Raw genomic sequence first — 23,554 nt, 5'->3', positions numbered from 1 at the left:
TAAATAGTGCAGGTCAAATAAACACTGGCTAAATGATTCAATAAATAGGTGTGATCATAAATAATGAAGGCATAAATATAGGTGCAAAACATACAGGCAATTAAATATTCTGAGGCAATAAATACTGTAAACCAATAAATATTGTGCATCGATAAATACTGTGGACCAATAAATACAGTGAAGCAATAAATAGGTTAAATACAATAAATACAGTGCCCCTAATAAATAATTAAAAGCTGACAGTGACACTCATATAATCAGATCACATTTGAATTCCTAAGGGCTGATTTGGCCCAGGCACAGCTTGTGGGGATGTGGAAGGCTTGAGGGTGTCTACTCCCTGGCTTGGACAAGGCTGAGGCCTAAACTGAGGTAGATCAAGGGGGGAATACCAGAGACCTGGCTCTCTCACTCCACACAACCCCTCTAAATTAGTCTCAGCTCACCCCCTGGCACAGTCAGGTTGGTTCCAGCACCTCCCTAGCCCCTTAGAGCAGTCTCTCAGGTCTCCACAGGGCCTTAGGCGCCCTCTACTCCACTTACTGCCCTTTTTCTGATGCTCCGACGCCGCTGGAGTCGTGTCGACGCCGTGAGGCGGTTCCGATTCGATGTCGGCGGCCTCGGCGCAATGTCAGTTCTTGACGACGCCGGTAGGCGGTTCTGGTTTCGATGTCGGCGGCCTCGGTTCGATCTCGACCTCCGATTCGATGACGTCGGGCAGTCTTGGCTCGGTGTCGACGTCGGGCGGCTCCGGTCCGATGGCGACCTCGGATTCGATGACGTCGGCCGGCCTTGGCTCGATGTCGACTTCCGGCGGCTCCGGAGTGCGATCTCCACTCCCGACCTCCGGTGCTCCTCTCCTCAGGTTCCGGCGACTCCGGAGTGCGACCTCCACTCCCGACCTCCGGCACGATTCTCTCAGGTTCCGGCGACTCCGGAGTGCGATCTCCACTCCCGACCTCCGGCACGCTTCACCTCGGTCTCCGGCGACTCCGGAGGGCGGACTTCACTCCCCCGTCGACGCCACTCACTCGACCTCGGGTGACTTCCTCCTCGACCTCTGGTACTCCTCACGACCTCTGACGGCGCCCTCTCTCGACCTCTGGCGGCTCCGGGTATGACGTCCGCTTTCCAGTCGGCGCCGCTTCTCCACCTCGGGCTCCAGGTCTCAGGCTACTCGACGTCGGACTCCAGGGAAACCAGTTTCCAGGTCAGGATCTTGCTGTTCTCTGTTTCTAAGGCCTGTTCCTGCTGTCCAGGTCCTTAGGAGGGTTTTTCTTGCTTCTTCCCACACAGGGCTCCAGGCTGGGCTCAGTCAGTAGGGACTAGTATCAAGCGTGGGTTTATGGACCCCACTCCAGGCACAAGTTTCCACCCCTGCTGCTTCACTCCTTCCTCCTTCAAGTTTCTGCTGCTCTCTCTTCACCAGTCAGGTGCCAACTGCCAGCTCCAACTGCCAACTCTCTGTCTTAGCTTCCCAACATTCTAAACCGCCTCCAACGGTCACAGGGTTCTGGAATGTTCTGGAAGGTGCTAGTAGGTTCCAGTGGATGCTGGTGATGTCACAGGTGGCCACCATTTTGTGCTCCAGGCCCTCAGACAGAAGTTTCAGGGGTAGCTAAAATGGCTCCCTGAATCTGCAGCAACACGAAAAAGTCTGGTGGTTCCCAAAAAGGAAAAATTCAAATAGGGTTTGAGGCAAAAGTGGGACAAAATAAATAATGATGAGGAGGGACCACCCAAAGGGCTGACAGGTCTAACACGCGTCCCCCCCAGCTGAAAGTGGGGAGAGCTACCCAACCCCTTGGGAGTTCTCATCACTAAGGCGGAAATACCTTGAGAGACCGTCTGCATTGGCGTGGTCCACTCCAGGCCGATGTTCCACCTGAAAGTCCATTCCCTGTAGGGAAATAGACCACCTCAACAACTTGGGATTCTCCCCCTTCATTTGCATCAGCCAACGAAGGGGTCTGTGGTCGGTCTGAACCAGGAAGTGCGAGCCAAACAGGTATGGCCGCAACTTCTTCAGAGCCCATACCACTGCAAAGGCTTCACGCTCTATTGCACTCCACTTCTGTTCCCTGGGAAGTAGTCTCCGGGATAGGAAGACCACGGGTTGATCCAGACCCTCTTCGTTGAGTTGCGATAACACTGCCCCAATGCCATGTTCTGATGCATCTGTCTGGACAATGAACTCCTTGGAAAAGTCTGGGGCCCTTAAGACCGGGGCCTCGCACATGGCTTTCTTCAATCTCACAAAGGCCTGCTGACAAGCCTCCGTCCAGACTACCCGTCGAGGTTGTTTCTTGGACGTGAGCTCCGTGAGGGGGGCTACGATGGTACCGTACCCCTTCACGAAGCGGCGGTAGAATCCCGTGAGGCCCAGAAAAGCTCGGACCTCAGTCTGTGTCTTGGGGGGTTCCCAGGCCATGATGGCCTCGATCTTCGCCTGGAGGGGTTGCACCGCTCCCCTACCCACCAAGTGTCCAAGGTACACTACCGACCCCTGCCCGATCTGGCACTTGCTGGCCTTGATCGTCAATCCAGCTTGTCTCAGGGCCTGGAGAACAGCTTGCAGGTGACGCAAGTGATCCTCCCAGCTGTTACTGAAGACGGCTATGTCATCCAGATAAGCAGCAGAGAAACTCTCCATTCCGGTGAGGATCTGGTTTACCAGGCGCTGAAACGTGGCAGGTGCGTTCTTGAGCCCAAAGGGCATCACACAGAACTGGTAGTGGCCATTGGGCGTGGAGAAGGCTGACCTTTCCCTTGCTCCATCAGTCAAAGAGATCTGCCAGTACCCTGAAGTAAGGTCAAAGGTACTTAGATATTGGGCAGCTCCCAGCCGGTCAATCAATTCATCCGCCCTAGGGATCGGATGAGCATCAGTTTTGGTCACTGAATTCAGTCCCCGATAGTCCACACAGAACCTCAGTTCTGGTTGGGCACCCGGTGGTGCAGCTTTTGGTACTAACACCACCGGACTGGACCAGGGGCTGCTAGAAGGTTCGATCACTCCTAGCTCCAGCATCTTAGTGACTTCACTATGAATGCTGGCCTTCACCTTGTCTGACATCCGGTAGATCTTGGACTTCACAGGTGGGCTGTCTCCTGTGCCCACGTCATGGACGCACAGGTGAGTCCTACCCGGGACAAGGGAGAACAACGAAGAGTACTGCCCCAGGACCTGGCGACAGTCCTCCTGCTGTTCAGGAGTTAGAGATGGGGAGAGATTCACTCCCTCCACCGACCCATCCTTCTCCTGAGATGCAAACAAATCAGGGAGAGGCTCGCTTTCCACGTCCTCTCCTCCGTCAGTCACCATCATCAAGATGACTTCGGGCCTCTCGTGGTGGGGTTTGAGGCGGTTGGCATGCAGCACCCGCAGGGGCTGACGAGGGGTCTTCAGGTCCACCAAGTAGGTAGCCTTACCCTTCTTCTCCAACACCTCAAAGGGTCCTGACCAGCGATCCTGGAGGGCACTAAGCTCTCCTGGTTCGATCACCCACACCTTCTGGCCAGGCTCCAACTCCACCGGGTGAGCACTGTGGTCATACCACGCCTTCATCACTGCTTGGCTGGCTTCCAAGTTGTCAGAAGCTTGCTTCCACAACTTAGCCATTTGGCTCCGGAAGGCCAGCATGTAGCTCACCACATCCTGGGGAAGCTTTCTGGGAGTTCTTTCCCATCCGTCTCTCACCAGGTTGAGAGGTCCACGTACAGGGTGCCCATACAGAAGCTCGAAGGGGCTGAAGCCCACTCCCTTCTGTGGCACTTCCCTGTAGGAAAAAAGTAAACAGGGTAGGAGGACGTCCCATTTCCTCCGCAGGCTTTCAGGCAGACTTCTGATCATGCCCTTCAAGGTTTTGTTAAACCTCTCCACCAGACCATTGGTCTGGGGGTGGTAAGGAGTGGTGAACCGGTAGGTCACTCCACACTCCTTCCACATGGCCCGCATGTACGCTGACATGAAGTTGGTCCCCCTGTCGGACACAACTTCCTTGGGAAAACCCACTCGGGTAAAGATTCCCATCAGGGCCCTAGCCACAACAGGTGCTGTTATGGTCCTCAGAGGTATTGCCTCTGGGTACCGTGTGGCATGATCCACCAGAACCAGGATAAACCTGTGACCAGCTGATGTTGGCGGATCTAACGGACCCACAATGTCGATGCCCACCCTTTCAAAGGGGGTGCTAACGACAGGAAGTGGTTCCAGGGGAGCTTTCAGCTTCACCCCTGTTTTCCCACTGGCTTGGCAAGACACACATGTCCGGCAGTAGGTATCGGACGACACTTTCATCTGAGGCCAATAAAAGTGTGGGACAAGACGGGCGAAGGTCTTGTCTTGCCCCAAGTGTCCTGCCAATGGTATCTCGTGAGCCAACTCCAGAAGGAAGGCTCGATAACGTTGAGGGACTACCAAGGCTCGTGACGATCCGTGTAGGGGTGCCTTGGGTTCACTGTAGAGGAGGCCATCCTCCCAGTAAACACTGTAGTTCCCTTCAACGTTCCCTGCTGCCTGGGCTTCGGCCTGTCGCCTCAGCCCCTCAAGGGTAGGGCACTCCCTCTGGCCCTGGCAGAATTCCTCCCTGGACGGGCCTCCCTCCACGTGCCACTCGGCCGGGATGGGTAGGTCCTCCAGTTTGGTAACGTCCCCCACCGCAGACTCCTGGTCCACCACCTCCGGTGGCCTATCCGTCCTACGGGGTGGGGACGCCGAGGCAGGCTCCTCCTGTCCTCGGTTCTTCCCTTGACTGGCAGCTGGCTGGGCCTTTTTTCCAGGCTCCAGCCGAAATGAACTCCCCCTTCGGGTAGTCGCGGACCTTGTGCTAACACAGGCCCAGTCAGGTGTACCCAGCATCTCAGTGTGAGTCCGGTATTCCACCTCCTTCCAAGCGTTGTGCTCCATGTCATTCCCCAGCAGACAATCGACTGGCACGGCAGGGCTTACGGCAACTCGAAGGGAACCTGCAACCCCCCCCCATTCAAAGGGAACCTCGGCCACTGGATAGTGGCCTGTTCTGCCGTCAGCCATCGCGGCTGGGTGGAGTACATCGGGAATTACCTGCTCTGGAGACACCAGTTGGCTACGCACCATAGTCATACTGGCTCCTGTGTCTCTCAGAGCCTCCCCTCTTTGGCCGTTGATGGTGACCCACTGCCCATACTTTACAGTATTTGCGGGCACCTGGATCTTAGGAACCATCTCCCGTTCTCCCAGGGACACTAAAGTGACACCCGCCCACTCCCTTCCCTTAGTTAAGGGCATCTCCTCCCCGAGCACTACACTAGCTACTCCGGGGGTCTTTCCTCCAATGGGAGGGGGTGGTCGTTTCAGGATCTTCGGATCTCCTTTGTAGTGTCCAACGCCACCGCACTCGTAGCAATGGACAACCCTTGGCTGCTGACTCTGGCCAGGATTAGGGTTTCTGGGTGGGTTAGCCCTAGGGGTGAATCCTGTTCCCTTTCCTTGGAAGTTATTTTGGGGGCCTTTGGAGAACTCCTTTTTCTTTTCCCCTCCCTCTTTCTTCTGGGGGGCGCCCTGTCCGGCCTTTTGAGTATCCCCTCCAGTCCCCCTTGTGGACACCCGGGTACTAGCCCAAATGTCCGCCTCCTCAGCAAGCTTCCGGGGACTGGTCAGCTTGCTATCCACCAGGTGTTGCCGCAGTTCAGGGAAACATTTCTCAAGCAGGTGTTCCTTCAGTACTAGGTCAAACAACCCCTCGTAGTTCCTCACTTCACTGCCCTGAATCCAACCCTCTAGTGCCTTCTTTGCATAGTCCAGGAAGTCCACCCAATTCTGTGTGCCCAGTTTGTGACTACCCCTGAACTTCTGTCTGTACTTTTCGGGTGTTAGTCCAAACTTCCTTATGAGCGCCAGTTTCATGGTGGGGTAGTGGGTCTGCTCATCCTCCTCGAGGGCCAATAAAGCATCCCTACCAGCTGGAGGCATGTACTTGTACAATCCCCCTCCCCAGTACTTCTCTGGAACCCCATGGGCCCTTAACGAGACCTCATAGGCCACTAGCCACTTGGCGATATCATCACCCACCCCATAGCTAGCTACTATGTCCTTTGGCAGGTAGGGTTTGGGTTCCCTGGTGTACTCTCGTTCTTCGCTGCCACCGTTAGGTACAGGGTGTGCCCCGATTCTCAGGATCTGAAGATCTATCTCTTTCAGCCTTATCTCATGAGCCATCCTCTGTTCCTCTTTCTCTTTCTCCAGCCTTGCTAAGTCCCATGTGAGCTGTCTTTTCTCCCTCCGGTCTGTTAACTCCACTTCAGACAAGCCACCGCTAGAGGCACTGCTGCCCTTCCTGGAAAGTGTCCTGGGCCCCGCTGACAGGTTCCCCACCTCCGGTTGGTACAAACCAGCTCCCTCACTGTCGGGCTCTCTATCCCTGTCCTCCTCCTCAGCCTTGCTTTCTCGGCGTGCCTCCCCCAAGCCCTTAAGCTGGTTTGGAGTGCACCCTTCTTTGCTCCTGGGGGACAATACACCCCCTCCCGCTGGCAAAACTCCCTGAGTTGGGCCACAGTGTACGTTTCTAAATTCTCCAGTACAAACTCCATCTTGCCCACTCAGGTCAGAGGACAGTTATTTGCAGTAACTATGCAGGGGGGTACCTTTAATAATACCTCCTCCCACCACCAGAGTAAATTTGGAAAAAACTAAAACCCACAATTAGGAAGGCCGCTTTGAGAAAACTCCCGGTGTAGGCCTATGGACTACCCACAGTTATTGTTGAGTATACGTAGGCACAGCTCTATCCCACCACTGAACACCAATTATGTTAGAAAAACTCCACTCCCACACTGGAAGGGTGGTGGTGTTCTCCCAGACATACAGTGGTAGCTTGGCTCGAGTGGTCAGGAATCAGGCTCCGTGCTAAGCATACGACATACCCAAACAATAACCATGCGTGCATCCGTTCCAAAAACGACTCTACACCGTAAAAATTATGAAAATATCTTGCTTTATCTTCTTTTTCTCTTAGTTGCTGATTAGATAAATAAATAACAATCACAATATACAAACTTTTTAAATAGTGCAGGTCAAATAAACACTGGCTTAATGATTCAATAAATAGGGGTGATCATAAATAATGAAGGCATAAATATAAGTGCAAAACATACAGGCAATTAAATATTCTGAGGCAATAAATACTGTAAACCAATAAATATTGTGCATCGATAAATACTGTGGACCAATAAATACAGTGAAGCAATAAATAGGTTAAATACAATAAATACAGTGCCCCTAATAAATAATTAAAAGCTGACAGTGACACTCAGAGAATCAGATCACATTTGAATTCCTAAGGGCTGATTTGGCCCAGGCACAGCTTGTGGGGATGTGGAAGGCTTGAGGGTGTCTACTCCCTGGCTTGGACAAGGCTGAGGCCTAAACTGAGGTAGATCAAGGGGGAATACCAGAGACCTGGCTCTCTCACTCCACACAACCCCTCTAAATTAGTCTCAGCTCACCCCCTGGCACAGTCAGGTTGGTTCCAGCACCTCCCTAGCCCCTTAGAGCAGTCTCTCAGGTCTCCACAGGGCCTTAGGTGCCCTCTACTCCACTTACTGCCCTTTTTCTGATGCTCCGACGCCGCTGGAGTCGTGTCGATGCCGTGAGGCGGTTCCGATTCGATGTCGGCGGCCTCGGCGCAATGTCAGTTCTTGACGACGCCGGTAGGCGGTTCTGGTTTCGATGTCGGCGGCCTCGGTTCGATCTCGACCTCCGATTCGATGACGTCGGGCAGTCTTGGCTCGGTGTCGACGTCGGGCGGCTCCGGTCCGATGGCGACCTCGGATTCGATGACGTCGGCCGGCCTTGGCTCGATGTCGACTTCCGGCGGCTCCGGAATGCGGTCTCCACTCCCGACCTCCGGTGCTCCTCTCCTCAGGTTCCGGCGACTCCGGAGTGCGACCTCCACTCCCGACCTCCGGCACGATTCTCTCAGGTTCCGGCGACTCCGGAGTGCGATCTCCACTCCCGACCTCCGGCACGCTTCACCTCGGTCTCCGGCGACTCCGGAGGGCGGACTTCACTCCCCCGTCGACGCCGCTCACTCGACCTCGGGTGACTTCCTCCTCGACCTCTGGTACTCCTCACGACCTCTGACGGCGCCCTCTCTCGACCTCTGGCGGCTCCGGGTATGACTTCCGCTTTCCAGTCGGCGCCGCTTCTCCACCTCGGGCTCCAGGTCTCAGGCTACTCGACGTCGGACTCCAGGGAAACCAGTTTCCAGGTCAGGATCTTGCTGTTCTCTGTTTCTAAGGCCTGTTCCTGCTGTCCAGGTCCTTAGGATGGTTTTTCTTGCTTCTTCCCACACAGGGCTCCAGGCTGGGCTCAGTCAGTAGGGACTAGTATCAAGGGTGGGTTTATGGACCCCACTCCAGGCACAAGTTTCCACCCCTGCTGCTTCACTCCTTCCTCCTTCAAGTTTCTGCTGCTCTCTCTTCACCAGTCAGGTGCCAACTGCCAGCTCCAACTGCCAACTCTCTGTCTTAGCTTCCCAACATTCTAAACCGCCTCCAACGGTCACAGGGTTCTGGAATGTTCTGGAAGGTGCTAGTAGGTTCCAGTGGATGCTGGTGATGTCACAGGTGGCCACCATTTTGTGCTCCAGGCCCTCAGACAGAAGTTTCAGGGGTAGCTAAAATGGCTCCCTGAATCTGCAGCAACACGAAAAAGTCTGGTGGTTCCCAAAAAGGAAAAATTCAAATAGGGTTTGAGGCAAAAGTGGGACAAAATTAATAATGATGAGGAGGGACCACCCAAAGGGCTGACAGGTCTAACATCCTACATATATTACTGGAATGCCAGAAGGTTTTAGAGAGCCAAAGAGAGTTTTTAGGTCTGATTTTTAAAAAGTATGATATTAAAAACAGGGCGCAAGCAGTAAACCTCTTAAAAGAAATGATTTATCTAGATATAGCTTGTGCCAAGGGGAAGTACATACAAGAGTTCCTCAAATGTGATGAGATTTGAGCTGCCTGTTGTTAGAGTTCTACGTGGCGAACGAGCCACGAATAGTTAAATGTAACGTGGAGGGTAATATATGAATTTTTATGCAATTAAAAATGAATTTTGCCTTTTAGAAGTTTTTAAGAATAATTTTAAAGCGTTATGGGGACTGTTGGCCCAATTCAATTTGTATTGATTGTGGAAATATTACCTTCTGCGTAGTATACAATCTGCATTTGCATTTTGCTGAACCTATTGGATTGTATTTGTGACAATTATGAACCAGAGGGTTGGATGTTATTTTATTATTTTTATCTACTTATGTTAACGAATGGTATGTTATCGATCTTGTATACTTTTATGGTATTAAAAGACCGAATAAAGTTTTTTTTTAACTGAAACTCTGAACAATAGATACACCTTCACATTAGGTAAGGCCATATCCACTGTCCATTTACACAGTTGCTGGAATGGGAAGTGTTGGCTGGTTCTGGATTTAAGATATGATCCAGATTATATTTATAAAATATTCTATAGGTGACTGGGTGTGGTGAGGTCATCTTGTGATCCCACTCTTAACATTATGAGACTTGATTGCAACTGAATGTATGGTGGATGTTAGCAGTGTAAACATTTAAACATTTTCCACACCGAGTTCATTTGGGCATCTTCCATAAGGGCTTGCATTAATAGTTGTTAACCACCCATGAGTGTAGAGCAATCTCAACATCTCAGAAAGTATCACAGACAGAAATTCACAACACTGGAGTTTTAATGACGTGAGATATCAAGAATAGAGAAAGAAGAAAGACTAAGCAGCAGTGACAACGGCCGTGGATGGTTGATGGGGATGTATGATATTACAACGCGGGTTTTTACCACGCGTGCAGTTACATCGCATGCGTTACAACGCATGCGATGTTACAACGCTATGCCATTAGAACGCAAGTCTTTACATCGACTTGCGCTAGATGGCGTGCTGACATTAAAAAAGTGTAATTTACTATTCCAACTCCAGTCCACTTAACAGTAGGGAAGGTGTTGGGATAGTAAACTACACTATTTGTAATGTTAGCACGCCATCTAGCGCAAGTCGATGTACAGACTTGCGTTCTAATGGCATAGCGTTGTAACATCGCATGCGTTGTAACGCATGCAATGTAACTGCACAGCGTGGTAATAACCGCGTTGTAATGGCTGTTCCCCGGTTGATGGAACTGCTTGTTCATCTGTGTAAGGCTTACCCCCCTTCCACGGCTCCACAAGATGGCGCCCATGTTGATGGTGATTTCTTTGCCTTCCGGAGCTGTAGTGTCAATTTTTCCAACCTTTACAAGTTCAAAATCCCCACTTTGGGATATTTGAATATTGAGGATATTGAAAGAGGTCTGAGCGTCTCCATTTACATCATTAAAGATTTCTTCCCCATTCCGATCTTTAAATGTGATATTTCTCAGGTAATGAAGTAACTAGAAAATGATACAAAATGAGGCAGTTACTAGAAATGACTGAATTCACTTGTACGTCTTTCCTTTGTCAAGCTTCTGCCTGGCCCCCACAGCTGTGTCCATCACCTCACTCTGCTCCCTGTGGAGTGGGAGAGGATCCCTGGGTGGGAGGGAAGCCATGGGTGGGAGGGTAGTCCTGGATTGGAGCCCTGGGTGGGAGGGGAGACCTGGGTGGGAGGGGAGCCCGGGTAGGAGAGGAGCCCGGGTAGGAGAGTAGCCCTGGGGGGAGAGGAGCCCTGGATGGGAGGGGAGCCCTTGGTGGGAGCCGTGGGTGGGAGAGGAGCCCTGGGTAGGAAGGGAGCCCTGGGTGGGAGGGAAGCCCTGGGTTGGAGGGGAACCATGGTGGGAGAGGAGCCCTGGGTAGTAGGGGAGCCCTGGGTAGAAGGGGAGCCCTGGGTAGGAGGGCGGACCTGGGTGGAAGAGGAGCCCTGAGTGGGAGGGGAGACCTGGGTGAGAGAGGAACCCTGGGTGGGAGCAGAGCCCTGTTCAAGCACCAGTAATAACTTCCAGCTCATGGGGTGGGCTCTTGCGTTCAAGGAAACCTAATGCTCTGCCTATCTGCACAAATATGACATAATATAATAACAATATGATCAGCCAATAGCGGGGACTGGTACAGGGTTATATTTCACAAAAGGAGGGTTCATGGTACTCGTAAGGACTTTCACTTTACTTTTTATTATGCCGATATTAAATTTGGGTTAAGTGAAATGGCATGAGTCATGCTGGTGAAGGTTGTGTGATTTATGAACTTCTATTTACTCCCTGTAAAGAGGACCAGGACTAATAGGTATGGTGATTTATTTCCATTTTTTAAATCTCTATGATCCAGGTGGTGGTCCTGTGCTAAGGACGTTTTTCATATAACATAGGCCAGGACCAATCAACGCTGTAAACACAATTGCCTTTTTACTGAAGTTAAATGTTTATGATTATTACAATCTTGATTTTGTTCTGAATTTGTAGTGATTTTAATTCATCATACAATCAACTGTTGCCCACAAGTTTATTTTTGATATAGAAATCCATTAGTGAATGATGAAACATGCATTTATCCTGCTCTTGACCAGCTCATAGGAGAGGCTCTGGACTCAAACTAAGATATCTGTGGTATTCTGCCAGATCCTATCCATGGTCATCTGGACTCAGAGGAGCCCTCAGTGGTCTCACCACATCCACTTTGGGACTGCTTTGGACCAGATGAAAGACGGGCAGAGAACAATTGCTTTTCTCTTGCTGTATGGGAAAATGTATAACAAAAACTCAATTTCTGGTTTCACCTTCCAAATAATGGAGCGCCCTGGATGGGTGAGTGTGGGATAGTTCCATTTTGTACTGTTAACTGGTGGCCTTCTTTCCTTCTAACTTAATGCTTCAGTGGATCGCATTTCACTTCCAGGGGCCATGTCCTTTTCACCATTAGATCCTGCAGCTAGTCTCATGTTTGCGTGTGTTTATGTGCCCCAAAGACCTTGGTTCCTGCAGTAAGCTTGTTCTGATCCAAACAAAGGAAAAACACACATCTGAGCTAGGGGGCTGGGCGGAAACCAGGAGTGGGTGACATTGAGGGAAGGACAAGAAGAGAGAGAGACTGTGAGGGAGGAAAGGGGCATGAAAGGTAGCAGGGGGAAGGGGAATAGTAGGGTCAAGAGGAGAGCAGGCAGGGATTACCAGGCATTCTTCGTAGTTTTTTAGCCGGGAGGTTACTTATCGGTTAGATGTTGCTTGAGGAGCAGCAGGGTTTGAGTTTTTTTCTGAGGAATAAAAGAGGTTTTGCTTATTGGCTCTCGGTTGGGATGCTGTTCCAAATTCATGGTTTGTAACCAGAGAAGGTCTGTCAAATGGTCATTTCTTCTCTGCAGATTTTGGACTCAAGACTAGAGATGCTACTTTTGCGTGTCTTGTGTTTTCTCATCCTTACATTGTGATTATCCTGCCTTCTTATAATGGATTTCCGTTGTTGGCATATTTACGCTAAACATAGTTTTCAATGTGAGGTGAGGTGGAGAGACAGTGGATTTCTCAGAGCATTTGCATTTTCATTCATTCTTTGATGCAGAATAGTCATTCATAAAGTTAGGAGGTTTCTGGGTCGTCAAGACTGTATATTGTTGCCTTCACAATAGGTGTGAGCCACAGGGAAAGTTGGTGTCAGATAGTCTTGCTTTTGTGTGAGATGTGAGCTTTCAAGTTGATGGTGACATGATTGTGGCAGCTTGGAATTTGGCACTGTTGACAACCTGGGAAGAAGTTGCTCAGGTTCATTTTGTCAAGGCATTGCTGGACCTAGCACTGCTACTTCGTTGTTGGTAATGAGGGCTTTTTGTGGTCCTAAGCTTGAGGTGGCACTGAATATCCTGTCTTGCATGATTGTAAGGCATGTCATTAACCAAACATTGGCTTGTTTGGAATTGTCCTTTACATAATATTGGGCATTGCTTGCATATCAGTTTATTCATACGCTAGCCTCCACATAGAGGTTAAAGCACACATCATGGTCTTCTAATGAACCCTCACATTTGTCTCAGGCCAAAACATAAAATGTGTTGGAATAACATGCCCAACTACATGTTGAAGTACGCTACCATAGATTTGAGTTATTAGCTCCATCTTATTATTCAATGTAATCTTAACCAATGGGACATTTTGCCCTTTCCCACCTGCCACGGTCGAAAGTCCTTGATGTTGGCACAAGATCCATCGATGAAAGGCCCCTGACCTGGTTTGCAGTCCATCAAGGTGTTCAAAGCATGAGCGAAGGCATAGACTGCAGTGTAACTGTGGTAAGTGTAGCTCATGTCATTCAGTTCAAACAGAGGCAAGGTTGCTGCATCAAAGGTTTCCTGTCGGGAACAAGGTGCCAATAGCTCTACCTCTGCGGCTGCATTTGTAGTACTGCTTCGGTTGACCCATGACAGTTGACAGCTGAAGATCTGCTCCCATAAGAGCTCAGTGAATACGTCATCTGGTTGAAGACGGTAGAGAAAGTCTGTAAAGCCGGGCATGATGCCTGCATAAAGGGTGAGTGCCAATGTCCCATTCAATATTTTCCATGCCTGGTCGGCAAATATGGCAGGAGAGATGACAAAGTATGCAGAGAATATCAAGGTTTTTCCAGTCACATTGTGTGAATACATAGTTTCCAGCAATGCCTTGACATAAGCTTCTGCGCTGTGAACAATAACAACCTTGACTGAATGCTGTTGGATCTGTTGAACAACTTGGAGGACCTGCGCCTTGGAGTACCGCAGGTGAATTCTTTCCACGAAGGCCACACAGCCGCCACTCTTCTCAATCTCTTGCTTGACGTGCTGACCACCCTGCAAACCAAGCTCATCATCAGAAACTATCATTCCCACCCACGTCCAACCAAAGTGAGCCATAATCTGTGCCAGCGCAATATTCTGGAGTGTGTTTACAGGAAGAGTCCGCAGGAAGGACGGGAACTGAAGCTTGTCACTCAGAGTGGCGAGAGAAGATGAGTGGCTGATCTGTCAGGTGTGAAAAAACAGTTCTATCTTTATCATGATCATTAATACATGTGCCCAACACACTGCACTCATGGATCCTTGTCAAACATGGCATTGAAATAAACATTAAAACATGAAATAATGCTTAAAAGGAATGAGTAAATGGCATAGTAGTCAAACAACACCAAACTTGCATGACCTGACACATAGGAGCCTCGCAATATTCTGCTTCTCTGAATGAGGAAGCTTCAGAATTCAGGAGTATAGGATCTGCCCAAGATAAGAGACTGTAATACTGGACTGGCTAAAGAAATTGACCATAACTGGTCTTTTTGAGAAGTCTAAAGTCTGTTGATGTGAGTTCTGGATAGAGATATTTCTAAATATTCACTTACAAGAAGATAGTCTAAAAAAGTCATTACCACGGTACAAGACATTGGAATATTGGTTCAAGAGGGAGAGAACACACTCCCAATCTTTGTCAGGGCGAAATTAAATAGTCATTTGAAACATGTGCTTAACCTTGTGGTAGCTAGGCACAAAAGCAGGCAGACTTAATTTAGAGTAAATGTGTAAAGCATTTATTTAGCACTCAAACAGTAATAAAGTGAAAACACAACACAAGAAAAATCCCAAACCAATTTAGAAACATAGAGAAAAGTTTAAAAAATAAAATGACACCAAAATGGCAAAATGCTAATAAGTAGAACCTGAGATATGAATTTTTAAATTTGTAGTAGAAATAGCGCCAAAAAGCACAATGTGCCATTTATAGTCATCTGTTTTGGTCACGATGGACTGGGTCACAGTCAGAAGTAAAGGCCAAACGCAAGGAAGTGAAGGTTGTATACAGAGACTGGGTACGTCCTGGTGGAAAGTTTACCTTCAAAACGTAGTCTTGCTCATGCGAGAATCTCTTGTCGATGAGGTTGTCGGAGGATGAGGTGTAGGCTAGATCTGGAGAGAGGCTTGCTGACAGTTGGACGCTGGGATCCAAGTCCTTGGTTGGAACTTCATGTTGCTCGGAGACAGCATAGATGTCATTGTTGGCATAAAGAGCAGATCAACGATCAGATCTTTGCCCTGTCAGGAAACACAGGGTGGTTGTTGACGTGAAGATCTCCGTGCGGCTGAACTTCAGGGTCTGTATCTGGGAAGGTCTTGTCAGAAGTCCAATGCAGTTTCCACATTGGCCTCAGTGAAGTCCACTCACATTCACGAGTAGACTTTGGATGGTCCTTTTCGACGCAAAGAGGTCAGAGCCTTTAGTTCTTCATCTGGAGCTCAGTTCTTGCAGTTTTAAGGTTGGATGAGTACACTGTAACGCACCCAGGGCCCAGGACATGGGGGAAACCTCTTGGGGGTCAGGACTTAATCCAGCAGTTGTCTGGAGCAGGGTCCAGGCAGATTGAGATCGTATTGGACAGCTGGCAGTTGCAGGGAATGGCTTGTTGTGTCCCTGCAGCTTACATAGGTCAGCCAACTGGCCCTTGGAGTCCCTTCTGGGCGCCTAGGTTCAAGGCAAAGAGGTGCAGTCTTCCTTCAGGCTTCCAACAGCAGTGCAGTCCTTCATCTAAGTCTTCACAGGTCCAAGAGTGTTCTTATTAGAGGTTCTGGGGTTGCCACTTTTAAGCCGAGTGCCACTCTGTGGGTAAGGGACACCCTATTTGTCTGAACTGGTTCAGGTCCATACTTCTCTTTCCCCTGGGTCTGGCTCCAGCCTGTGTAGTGAAACAAAGGGCAGACAGGTCCATGTGCGTGCTGCATTTGCCAGCACAGGGCAGGCATGGCATCTTCTGAAGTAAGGAAGGGGGTGGGCACAGCCCTCAGGGTATCCTTTGAAGCTCAGAAAGGGCTGGGTACAACCTCCCAGGCCATCCTGCTGAGGAGAGGAACACCCTTCCCAACACAAAAGACTATTTTGTCCACTGTCTAGAAGAAATACACATCACACCACAGGAGACCCATTAACAGTAATGTGACCTTGGATGAAGGCAGAAAGGAACATTTAGTTGAGGCAGCAAAATGCAATCTTTTTAAAAGTGGCATTTTGAAAATAGCATTTTAAAATCTGAATTTACTAATAAAGAGGATTTTAAATTAAGATTGAAGTGAGTGAAATAAGTATTTTCTAGCTGTTGCCAAACTGAAGACATCACTTATAAAATGTAATAAGGTAATCCAGTGTTAGTTATGGGAGGCCAACCCTGCCACAATGAATAATGGCTGGGGAGATTTCTTACTGCCAGAACATGTAAACCTTTAAATATACATGTCCTACTTTTTAAATACAAGACACCCTTCCCTATGAGCCATTGGGGTCTACATAAGGGATGAGTTATAACTATTACAAAGGAAGGTTTAGGCCCTTGGTACAATGTAGTACCATATACCAGGGACTGATAAGTAAATTAAATGTGCTGATTAGGTGTTGGCTAATGTTACCAAGTTTTAGGGAGAGAAGCAAGCATTTTAGCAATGATAAAGTGCACGGAGTCCTAATGCTAGCATAAACGACAAAATGTTTGGGGGTGACACTGCAGAGAGGGCCAGGACCAACACTTTTGAAATAAGTCCAGCACTCATATTGTGAACCACTGGTACTCCAACACCCTCCTATTGAAAATAATAGAGGTAGGGAATTGAAGTAAAACCCTCAGAGGAAACAATGTTAAATTACATTAGATCATTTAAAATAGTTAAAAATCTAAATAAATATATATTCATGTGAAAAAATATATGAAATAGCACATACAATAGTAAAAATATTTGATATTTATTATTTAATTATTATTGAATTTTGAATTTGAGACATAATTTAACATTATATTTTATTTAAAATATGTTGAAACATTTTAATTAATTACATACATTACTTTTAATAATTATTAATGCAAAAACCACTTCTTTTCTTCAGGTGGGAATCCATCTGTATTTTAATTTCAGAAAAATAATTGTGATTTATTTTGATATAAATCCATTAATTAAAGTTTTAATTCAAATGAAATGTTATAGTGCGGTAGACTTTTTCTACTTTTTGTGTTTACTTTTAAACAAAATACATACATTAATTTGCATTTATATTTATCTTAAAACTTTGTCTAATATTTACTTTTGAGTGGAATATTCTTTTTGAACTTTCCATTTACTTTACCATGCGGAGATCTCTGCCCTGACTGCGGAGTCTCCCATTCTTAAAGTACGGGGAAAATGTATTGCAAGAAACTCACATAGGCTGCTTTTGGTGCTAAGATTAGCTTAGTTAGAGGCAAGATGGGTGAGGTTAAAGGAATAAATACATGGAAACTGTAAAATACTATAATAATGTTCCAATTTGCTCTTATCTGTGTATTAGTTGTTATTGTTGCCTATATTATGTTTGCTTTTATAGTTACAACTATAAAAATTCTATGTACTAGAATGAGATTTTAATTTTAATAAAAGTCTTAAAGGTATATTCTTGGTGTGTATTATTGAGTCTGTATATACATGGTGGAAGGAGGTTTGGAATCCACTAACAACAAATACTCCTAGAAGTCTTACAGAACTCACCAGTGCCCAGAACACACCATACTCATGTAATGCTCAGGTGGTTTGTGGGTTACTGTCCACCGGGTTCTCTCTCTTATCGTGGCATATTGACTAAGTCTGCACTGCAAGAAAGTCTGGAGATCCCAAAACGCCGGCCGTATTCTAGATACATTTCAGAAAATGTATCACTAACATATTTACCATGCATCACACATCGCTGGTGACATTGAAGACACAAAAACAAATGACATGCTCATGTGACACAAAATGTGATGCAGCATTATGCCATGACACAAAGGCTATTGGACAATGTCTTGCAAGCTTTTCTACTCAAAGCAACAACTTGCATACAGGTAGCTTCCTACAGATGATTGCACAAGATTACATTAAGTAATACATGAACTTTTCACAAATGTTGCATGTATAACTCATTGAACAATAATGCAGTGTTAACCCACCCCCACTTATGTTCATTGTTGGTGTTGAACCTGGGTCTCTATGGTAGGGTCACCCCCAAATGTTTTGTCTTTTTCCCTCCACTTTTTGCTGAATTCATTTGTGTTGGTCATTGAATTGTGTGCACTTTACCACTGCTAACCAATGCTAAAGTGCTTGTGCTCACTTTACTAAACATGGTTTGATTGGCATATACCTAATTGTCATATTTAATTTACTTATAAGTCCCTTGTAGAGTGGTATACTGTATAACCAGGTCCTGTAAATTAAATTTTGCGAGTGGGCCTGCAGCATTTATTGTGTCACCCACTTAAGTAGCACCATAAAACATGCCTCAGACACGCCACTGCAGCCTGAATGCGGTTTTAAACTGCCATGTCGACTTAGCATTTAAACCCCTTTGCAAACACAAGAAGATGATTTCAGACTCTCACCCCCAGTCACAGATTTGGGTTGCATCCATCATCATTCTTTAGCTCACATCGCCACCCCAGTTCAGACCCAGTTATATGGAAATCAGTCTTGACCCTGAGCCTCATGGGAACAGTCCAGCCCGAACTGCCAAGACCAGGTCTTCACTGGATCGGAAACATGCATCCTGGGACCAGTTTCAGGGTAACAATCCTTGTGTTTGATTTAAATCCCTTGGCTAAGCCTTAAACTCCCCTTTTATTGTGTATGTAACCTCAAAGGTACACATAGGAAGCCTGTGGGGCAGGGTATTGTGTAATTAAAAGGTTGGACATGCACTTTTAAGTTTTACATGTCCTGGCAGTAAAAAATGCCTATATTAGTTTTTCACTACAGAGAGGCAAACCCCTTCCATAGGAATTCCTTATTACATTTATTAAGCTGTAATTCCTATTTGGATCAGGTAGATATATCATGCTTAGTATCTATGAAATTGTAGTGCTTAACCGTCTTTAAAAAGTCTGATTTTTAATTATAATTTTGAAAATGCTACTTTTGGAAAGTTGGCATTTTCCTGCTCTTAGCCCTTAGTGCCTGCACCCTGTCTTGGGTCACATAACTGAGCACAGCTGACAGTTGGACTTTGTGAATTCATCCCAGACAGTCACACAATAGAGGGATTAGGTATGCCTCAATAGGCCCACTGCTGGCAGGCGGAAGGGCGGAGCTGAACACAGCCCTACTTACATCAGAATAGCGTGTGCTCCACCTTTCCACAAATGGCATTACAAAACTGTATTGTCACTGCAGTCAGCATTTAGCTTGGGCAGGGGAGTCAGAAAATTCCATGCACTTTAAAGAATCTTTCCAGAAGCTTCTCCAATCTTCCAGAAGATGGGCACCAGGGTATAAAAATAGGACCTTCAGACCCACACTTCAGTTCACTGCTGGACCTTTAGAAGGACTCTCAGAGAACTGCTGTGACCTGCTTTGCACTCTGCCAGACTGTTGCTCTACCTGGAAGGACTGCTTTGCTGCTTGGAGCCTGCCTTGAACCCCCAGAGGCCAGGCCTGGTGTTGAGCCCTAAATCTTCGCCTGCACCCAGAGCTAACAGAAGTGACTCCAAGGGCTAGTTTGATGGACTCCTGTTCGGAGCTACAGGGACATAAAAGGCTCCTGCTATATTCAACCTCCACTTAGAACCAGCCTAAATGAGTCCTGAAACCCCAAGAGGTCTCCCTCCAGTCCTGGACCCTTGATTGTGGTGCTAAAGGTGCCTAGATGGCCAAAAACCAAAACTAAGGATTTAGATAAATTGTGGCCCAAAAGTGCTCTGAGAATCAGGAGCAGACCATGACCAACCTGCTTGTTTATATGCCCGAGGTGCATTAACGGTTGGATTGACTTTGCATTTTCTACCACTTCGTTCAGCAGCAAATCCCATTCAGTGGTCCTTTGCCAAATGTGGAACTGTCTTTGGCTATATCCCTGTCCCTTGTCCTATTCATGTTTTCCACCGCTCACCAAAGATTCATCCCAAAGACACCCAACGACAACACTCCCTCTTTGGACACCATCTGCAGCCTTGTCTCGCTGAACTTTACCCTCTCAGACACTTTTTCCAGAATTTCCTTTTAGTTCGAAGCGCTGACCAGGCCCAATCCACATTGTGTATCTGAACCGTGCTTCATCGAGGTCAGCCGTATTTGTTTACTTTGACTCGGTCTCACACAACTAGATGCCTGTGATTGGCACTCTGAAAGTTTTGGTGCTAGTTTTCACTAAAAAAATTTAAAATTCATAATGCCTGTTATATTGATTGGATTTTTGTTGTTTTGGTGTCAAATAATGTATTAAAATGCACTCTATTTTTCTAAATTTGTTTGATATTTTCTTCTGTTGTGTTTTCATTTTATTACAGTTTGAGTGATGCATAAATACTTTACATTTCTGCCTCTAAGTTAAGCCTGACTGCTTTTTGTGCCAAGCTGCACTGGGTTAAGCACAGATTAATTTAGTGGCTTTTTGTGGTTCACCCTGCAAGGGATTGTGACTGTTGCTTGACCAGGGCTCACACCCCGGTCAACCAACTACCCATTCACAGTTTGGACTTGTTTTCATTTGGTGTTAGTATTCATGACAATGCTACGTCACACTGTTTTCCAGCATTTTAGCACTTATGGGTTTTCATTGACCCCTCTAGAAATTTGTGCAGCTCCCAGCCCATAGCACCCACTTTGTATACATTATGAATATGTTCACACTGTGCATCAAAATGCCATTTAGCAATGTGCTCACAGAGTCTTATTGCAAAATAAAATTCTACGTAAACAAGTAGATTAACTGTTTCATTCACACTGCTTTATGCCACACGAATAGCTGCACATAGCTTTCATAAATCTTGGACTAAATGGGAAAACCTTCATTCAATCACAAAAGCCACTATTGTCAGTCAATACCACTGTCATGGATTCTCACTTGAATAGACATTAACTTTCAGTAGAAATGTGCATATTGCTTATCACATTCTTTGTTAAACCCACCTGGCTGGTGACAGAAGCTAAAGCACATAAATGCACCTGTTTTGTTGTCTGGGTGTCAGCCATTGGTCACCCCATCTGATAAGCAATGTTGCATGATCAGTTGAAAAAAAATCAGACCTTCTGCATTTCACTCAGGTTTCAAGGAACTATTGTGTAGTGGAAAATGTAAAATCTTTTTCTTTCTATTGCTTTTACGATCCAGATGGCAATACCCAGCGCTCACCTTCCTTTATATTGATTAATATCGAACAATTTGTGTTTGTGCAGGGACAAAGAGGTCCCTCAATTCTCTGCCTAAGTCAGTAACTGAGAGAATTATAAGCAGTATAAAATAAAGTCATACTAGTGGCTTAAGTAAGCCCTAGAAGTAAAGATCCGATACCTGAAGGGTCAGAGTTCCAGTTGATTAAATGTCAACAGATTGCTGGAAAATGAGCCCTTCAGGAAAATTCAATAGAAGCAGGCCCACCAGAAGTCAGCGCTGCAATCCACCACTGGGTACAATCATATCACGTGTAGTGCAACAGAACCAAAAACTGAAAGACACCCCTACCAGCAGCAGTAATGAGCTACAAGCAGGGCAGGTGCACTATAACAAGCATTCTGAAATTTAAAAACAGGCTCATAAAACAGTATTTGGAGTTAGAACACCAGGAAAAAGACTTAGATGATCAGGGAACACAATGGTTAGGGATATTTGGGAATTCTGCAGTATCATAGGACGTGTGCACTTCAAAGGGGCATCAGAGAGCCCAACCAGGAAGAGCGGGAGCCATAAGATGACACAAAAATGCTAGAATACATTTTAAAACATAGAGAGGTGGCAAACAGTGAAGTAATAAATCATAGGGAAATATTAGGCATTGCTTGCAAGAGGTATATCTGGTAAAGTCTCAAGAGTATATCAACAAAGAACAAAGTGAGAGAGCAGATTCCAGCAGATGAGACAAAGAGGATCTCTGATACATCACCACCTTCTAGATAGCATAAAATAAATGCAGGGGAAGTAAAGATTAGATGATGACCAGAGTGAATGGGTGGCTCCTTGCAGATTACCTAAACAAAAATAATTTAGGAAAGAATGGTGTATTCTTTTGTGCAAGAGGCATAGAAGGGCCTCAAATCCAAACACAATGAATGGATTCAATTTGGCACCTCGGAAAGATCTACAAACCGTCCTTAAAAAACTGGAGCAGCATTGGGCAGTCCTGAGAGATACAGGGATGCTGTTCTAGTTCCTGGGTGCATACATGGAAAAGCCTGTTCTCGTATGCTTCGTAGCCTGTACTCTGATGGTGTCCTGGCTGTTGTGGGCTGGGAACCACCAGAGATGTCAAGCTTTTCTGCAACATATGCGGAGTGCTGGTCATGATAGCCTTGTAAATGATGCCCCTGGGTTTGAACATTTTGCAAGCTGGCAAGAGGAGCCTATGAAGTTCCTTTATGATGGGGTGAAGTGGTCATAATTCTTCAGTCCCTAGATAAGACATGAATGGCTTATAAAATGCCCTTATGGGCGTGCCAATGTGGAGTCTGGGTGGCCACGGAGATGGGCATTACCAGCATATAGATAAGAAAGCACAAGGCCTTGAACAGCAGTTCTGAAGTCGCCTTCAGGGAGAAATTGCTTGGCTTTCTTTAGAAGAGAAATCTGGTACAGCTGCACATGAATGCCAGGTGAGAAAATGCACTAATCACAGCTGTTGACTATAAAGACAGCATATTTGAACACATTCACACAGATCTTCAAGACGTTGGCATTTCACTTCCCACCCTGCAGTACAGAACATTCTTGTCTCCCTTGAGGCAGCTAATTATTAAATTCCCATTGCATACCATTAGATCTGTCAGCCTTAGGGTGGTCTTTCCCCAAACTATTTGCCTTCACCCCTCCTATATTTGCTGATCTCATTTTTGGCGGCCTTGGGACTCTGTGCACTTTACAACTGCTAACCTGTGCTAAAGTGCTTGTGCTGTGTCTTCTAAACATGACAAAATTGGCCTACAACCTATTACACATGTAATTTACTCATAGGTCCCTAGTAAAATGGTACATGTACTCAGGGCCTGTAAATTAAATGCTACTAGTGGGCCTACAGAACTGATTGTGCCACCCAATTAAATAGCCCTGAAAAACATGTCTCAGGACTGCCATTGCATCCCGTGTGTGCAGTTTTGAACTGTCATGTCACCCTGGCAAACTAAACCATTTGCCAGGCACAAACCTTCCTTTTTAATGCATAAAAGTCACACATAAGATAGACCCTGAACAGCCCAGAGGGTAGCGCGCAGTGTATTTAAATAGCTGGACTTGTGCTTTTAAAGTTTACATGTCCTGGTAGTGAACTACTCTTAATTTATTTTTCACTACAGCAAGGCCTAGCTCTCCTGTAGGATAACAATGGGTTTCTTTATTACATATAGTTAGTGATAACTTTTAATTGAGAGCAGGTAGACCGTTTGAGTTTGGTGTCTAAAGAATTGTAACTAAAAGCCCTATTTAATGATAAAGATGGATTTTTAGTCAGAAGTCTGAAAATGTCACTTTTAGAAAGTTGGTATCTTCTTTATCCTAACCATTTGGTACCTGCGGCCTGTCCCTGGATCACATGACTAGGTATAGCTGGCCATTGGTCTTCCTGTATTGCTCCCAGAGAGTGAGACAA

At 46.6% G+C, this 23,554-nt stretch overlaps 1 protein-coding gene across 1 annotated transcript in view; it reads right to left on the bottom strand.

Annotated features, from left to right (window-relative positions):
* The window catches only part of LOC146808511 (vomeronasal type-2 receptor 1-like), an 87,097-nt gene that overhangs the window by 13,095 nt on the left and 50,448 nt on the right, over positions 1–23,554 (bottom strand). The window contains exons 3-5 of the mRNA XM_085623966.1: positions 13,137–13,967; positions 11,647–11,712; positions 10,213–10,437 (exon numbers count right to left, since the gene is read on the bottom strand). Of these exons, the coding sequence (XP_085480092.1) occupies positions 10,213–10,437; positions 11,647–11,712; positions 13,137–13,967 (1,122 nt within the window). The remainder of the gene's footprint in view (positions 1–10,212; positions 10,438–11,646; positions 11,713–13,136; positions 13,968–23,554) is intronic.

The sequence above is a fragment of the Triturus cristatus genome, chromosome 8 (assembly GCF_964204655.1).
Source record: "Triturus cristatus chromosome 8, aTriCri1.1, whole genome shotgun sequence".
In the NCBI taxonomy this organism is placed as follows: domain Eukaryota; kingdom Metazoa; phylum Chordata; class Amphibia; order Caudata; family Salamandridae; genus Triturus; species Triturus cristatus.
The sequence above is the reverse complement of the archived record's forward strand: the minus strand, read 5'-3'. Positions and strand labels throughout refer to the sequence as shown.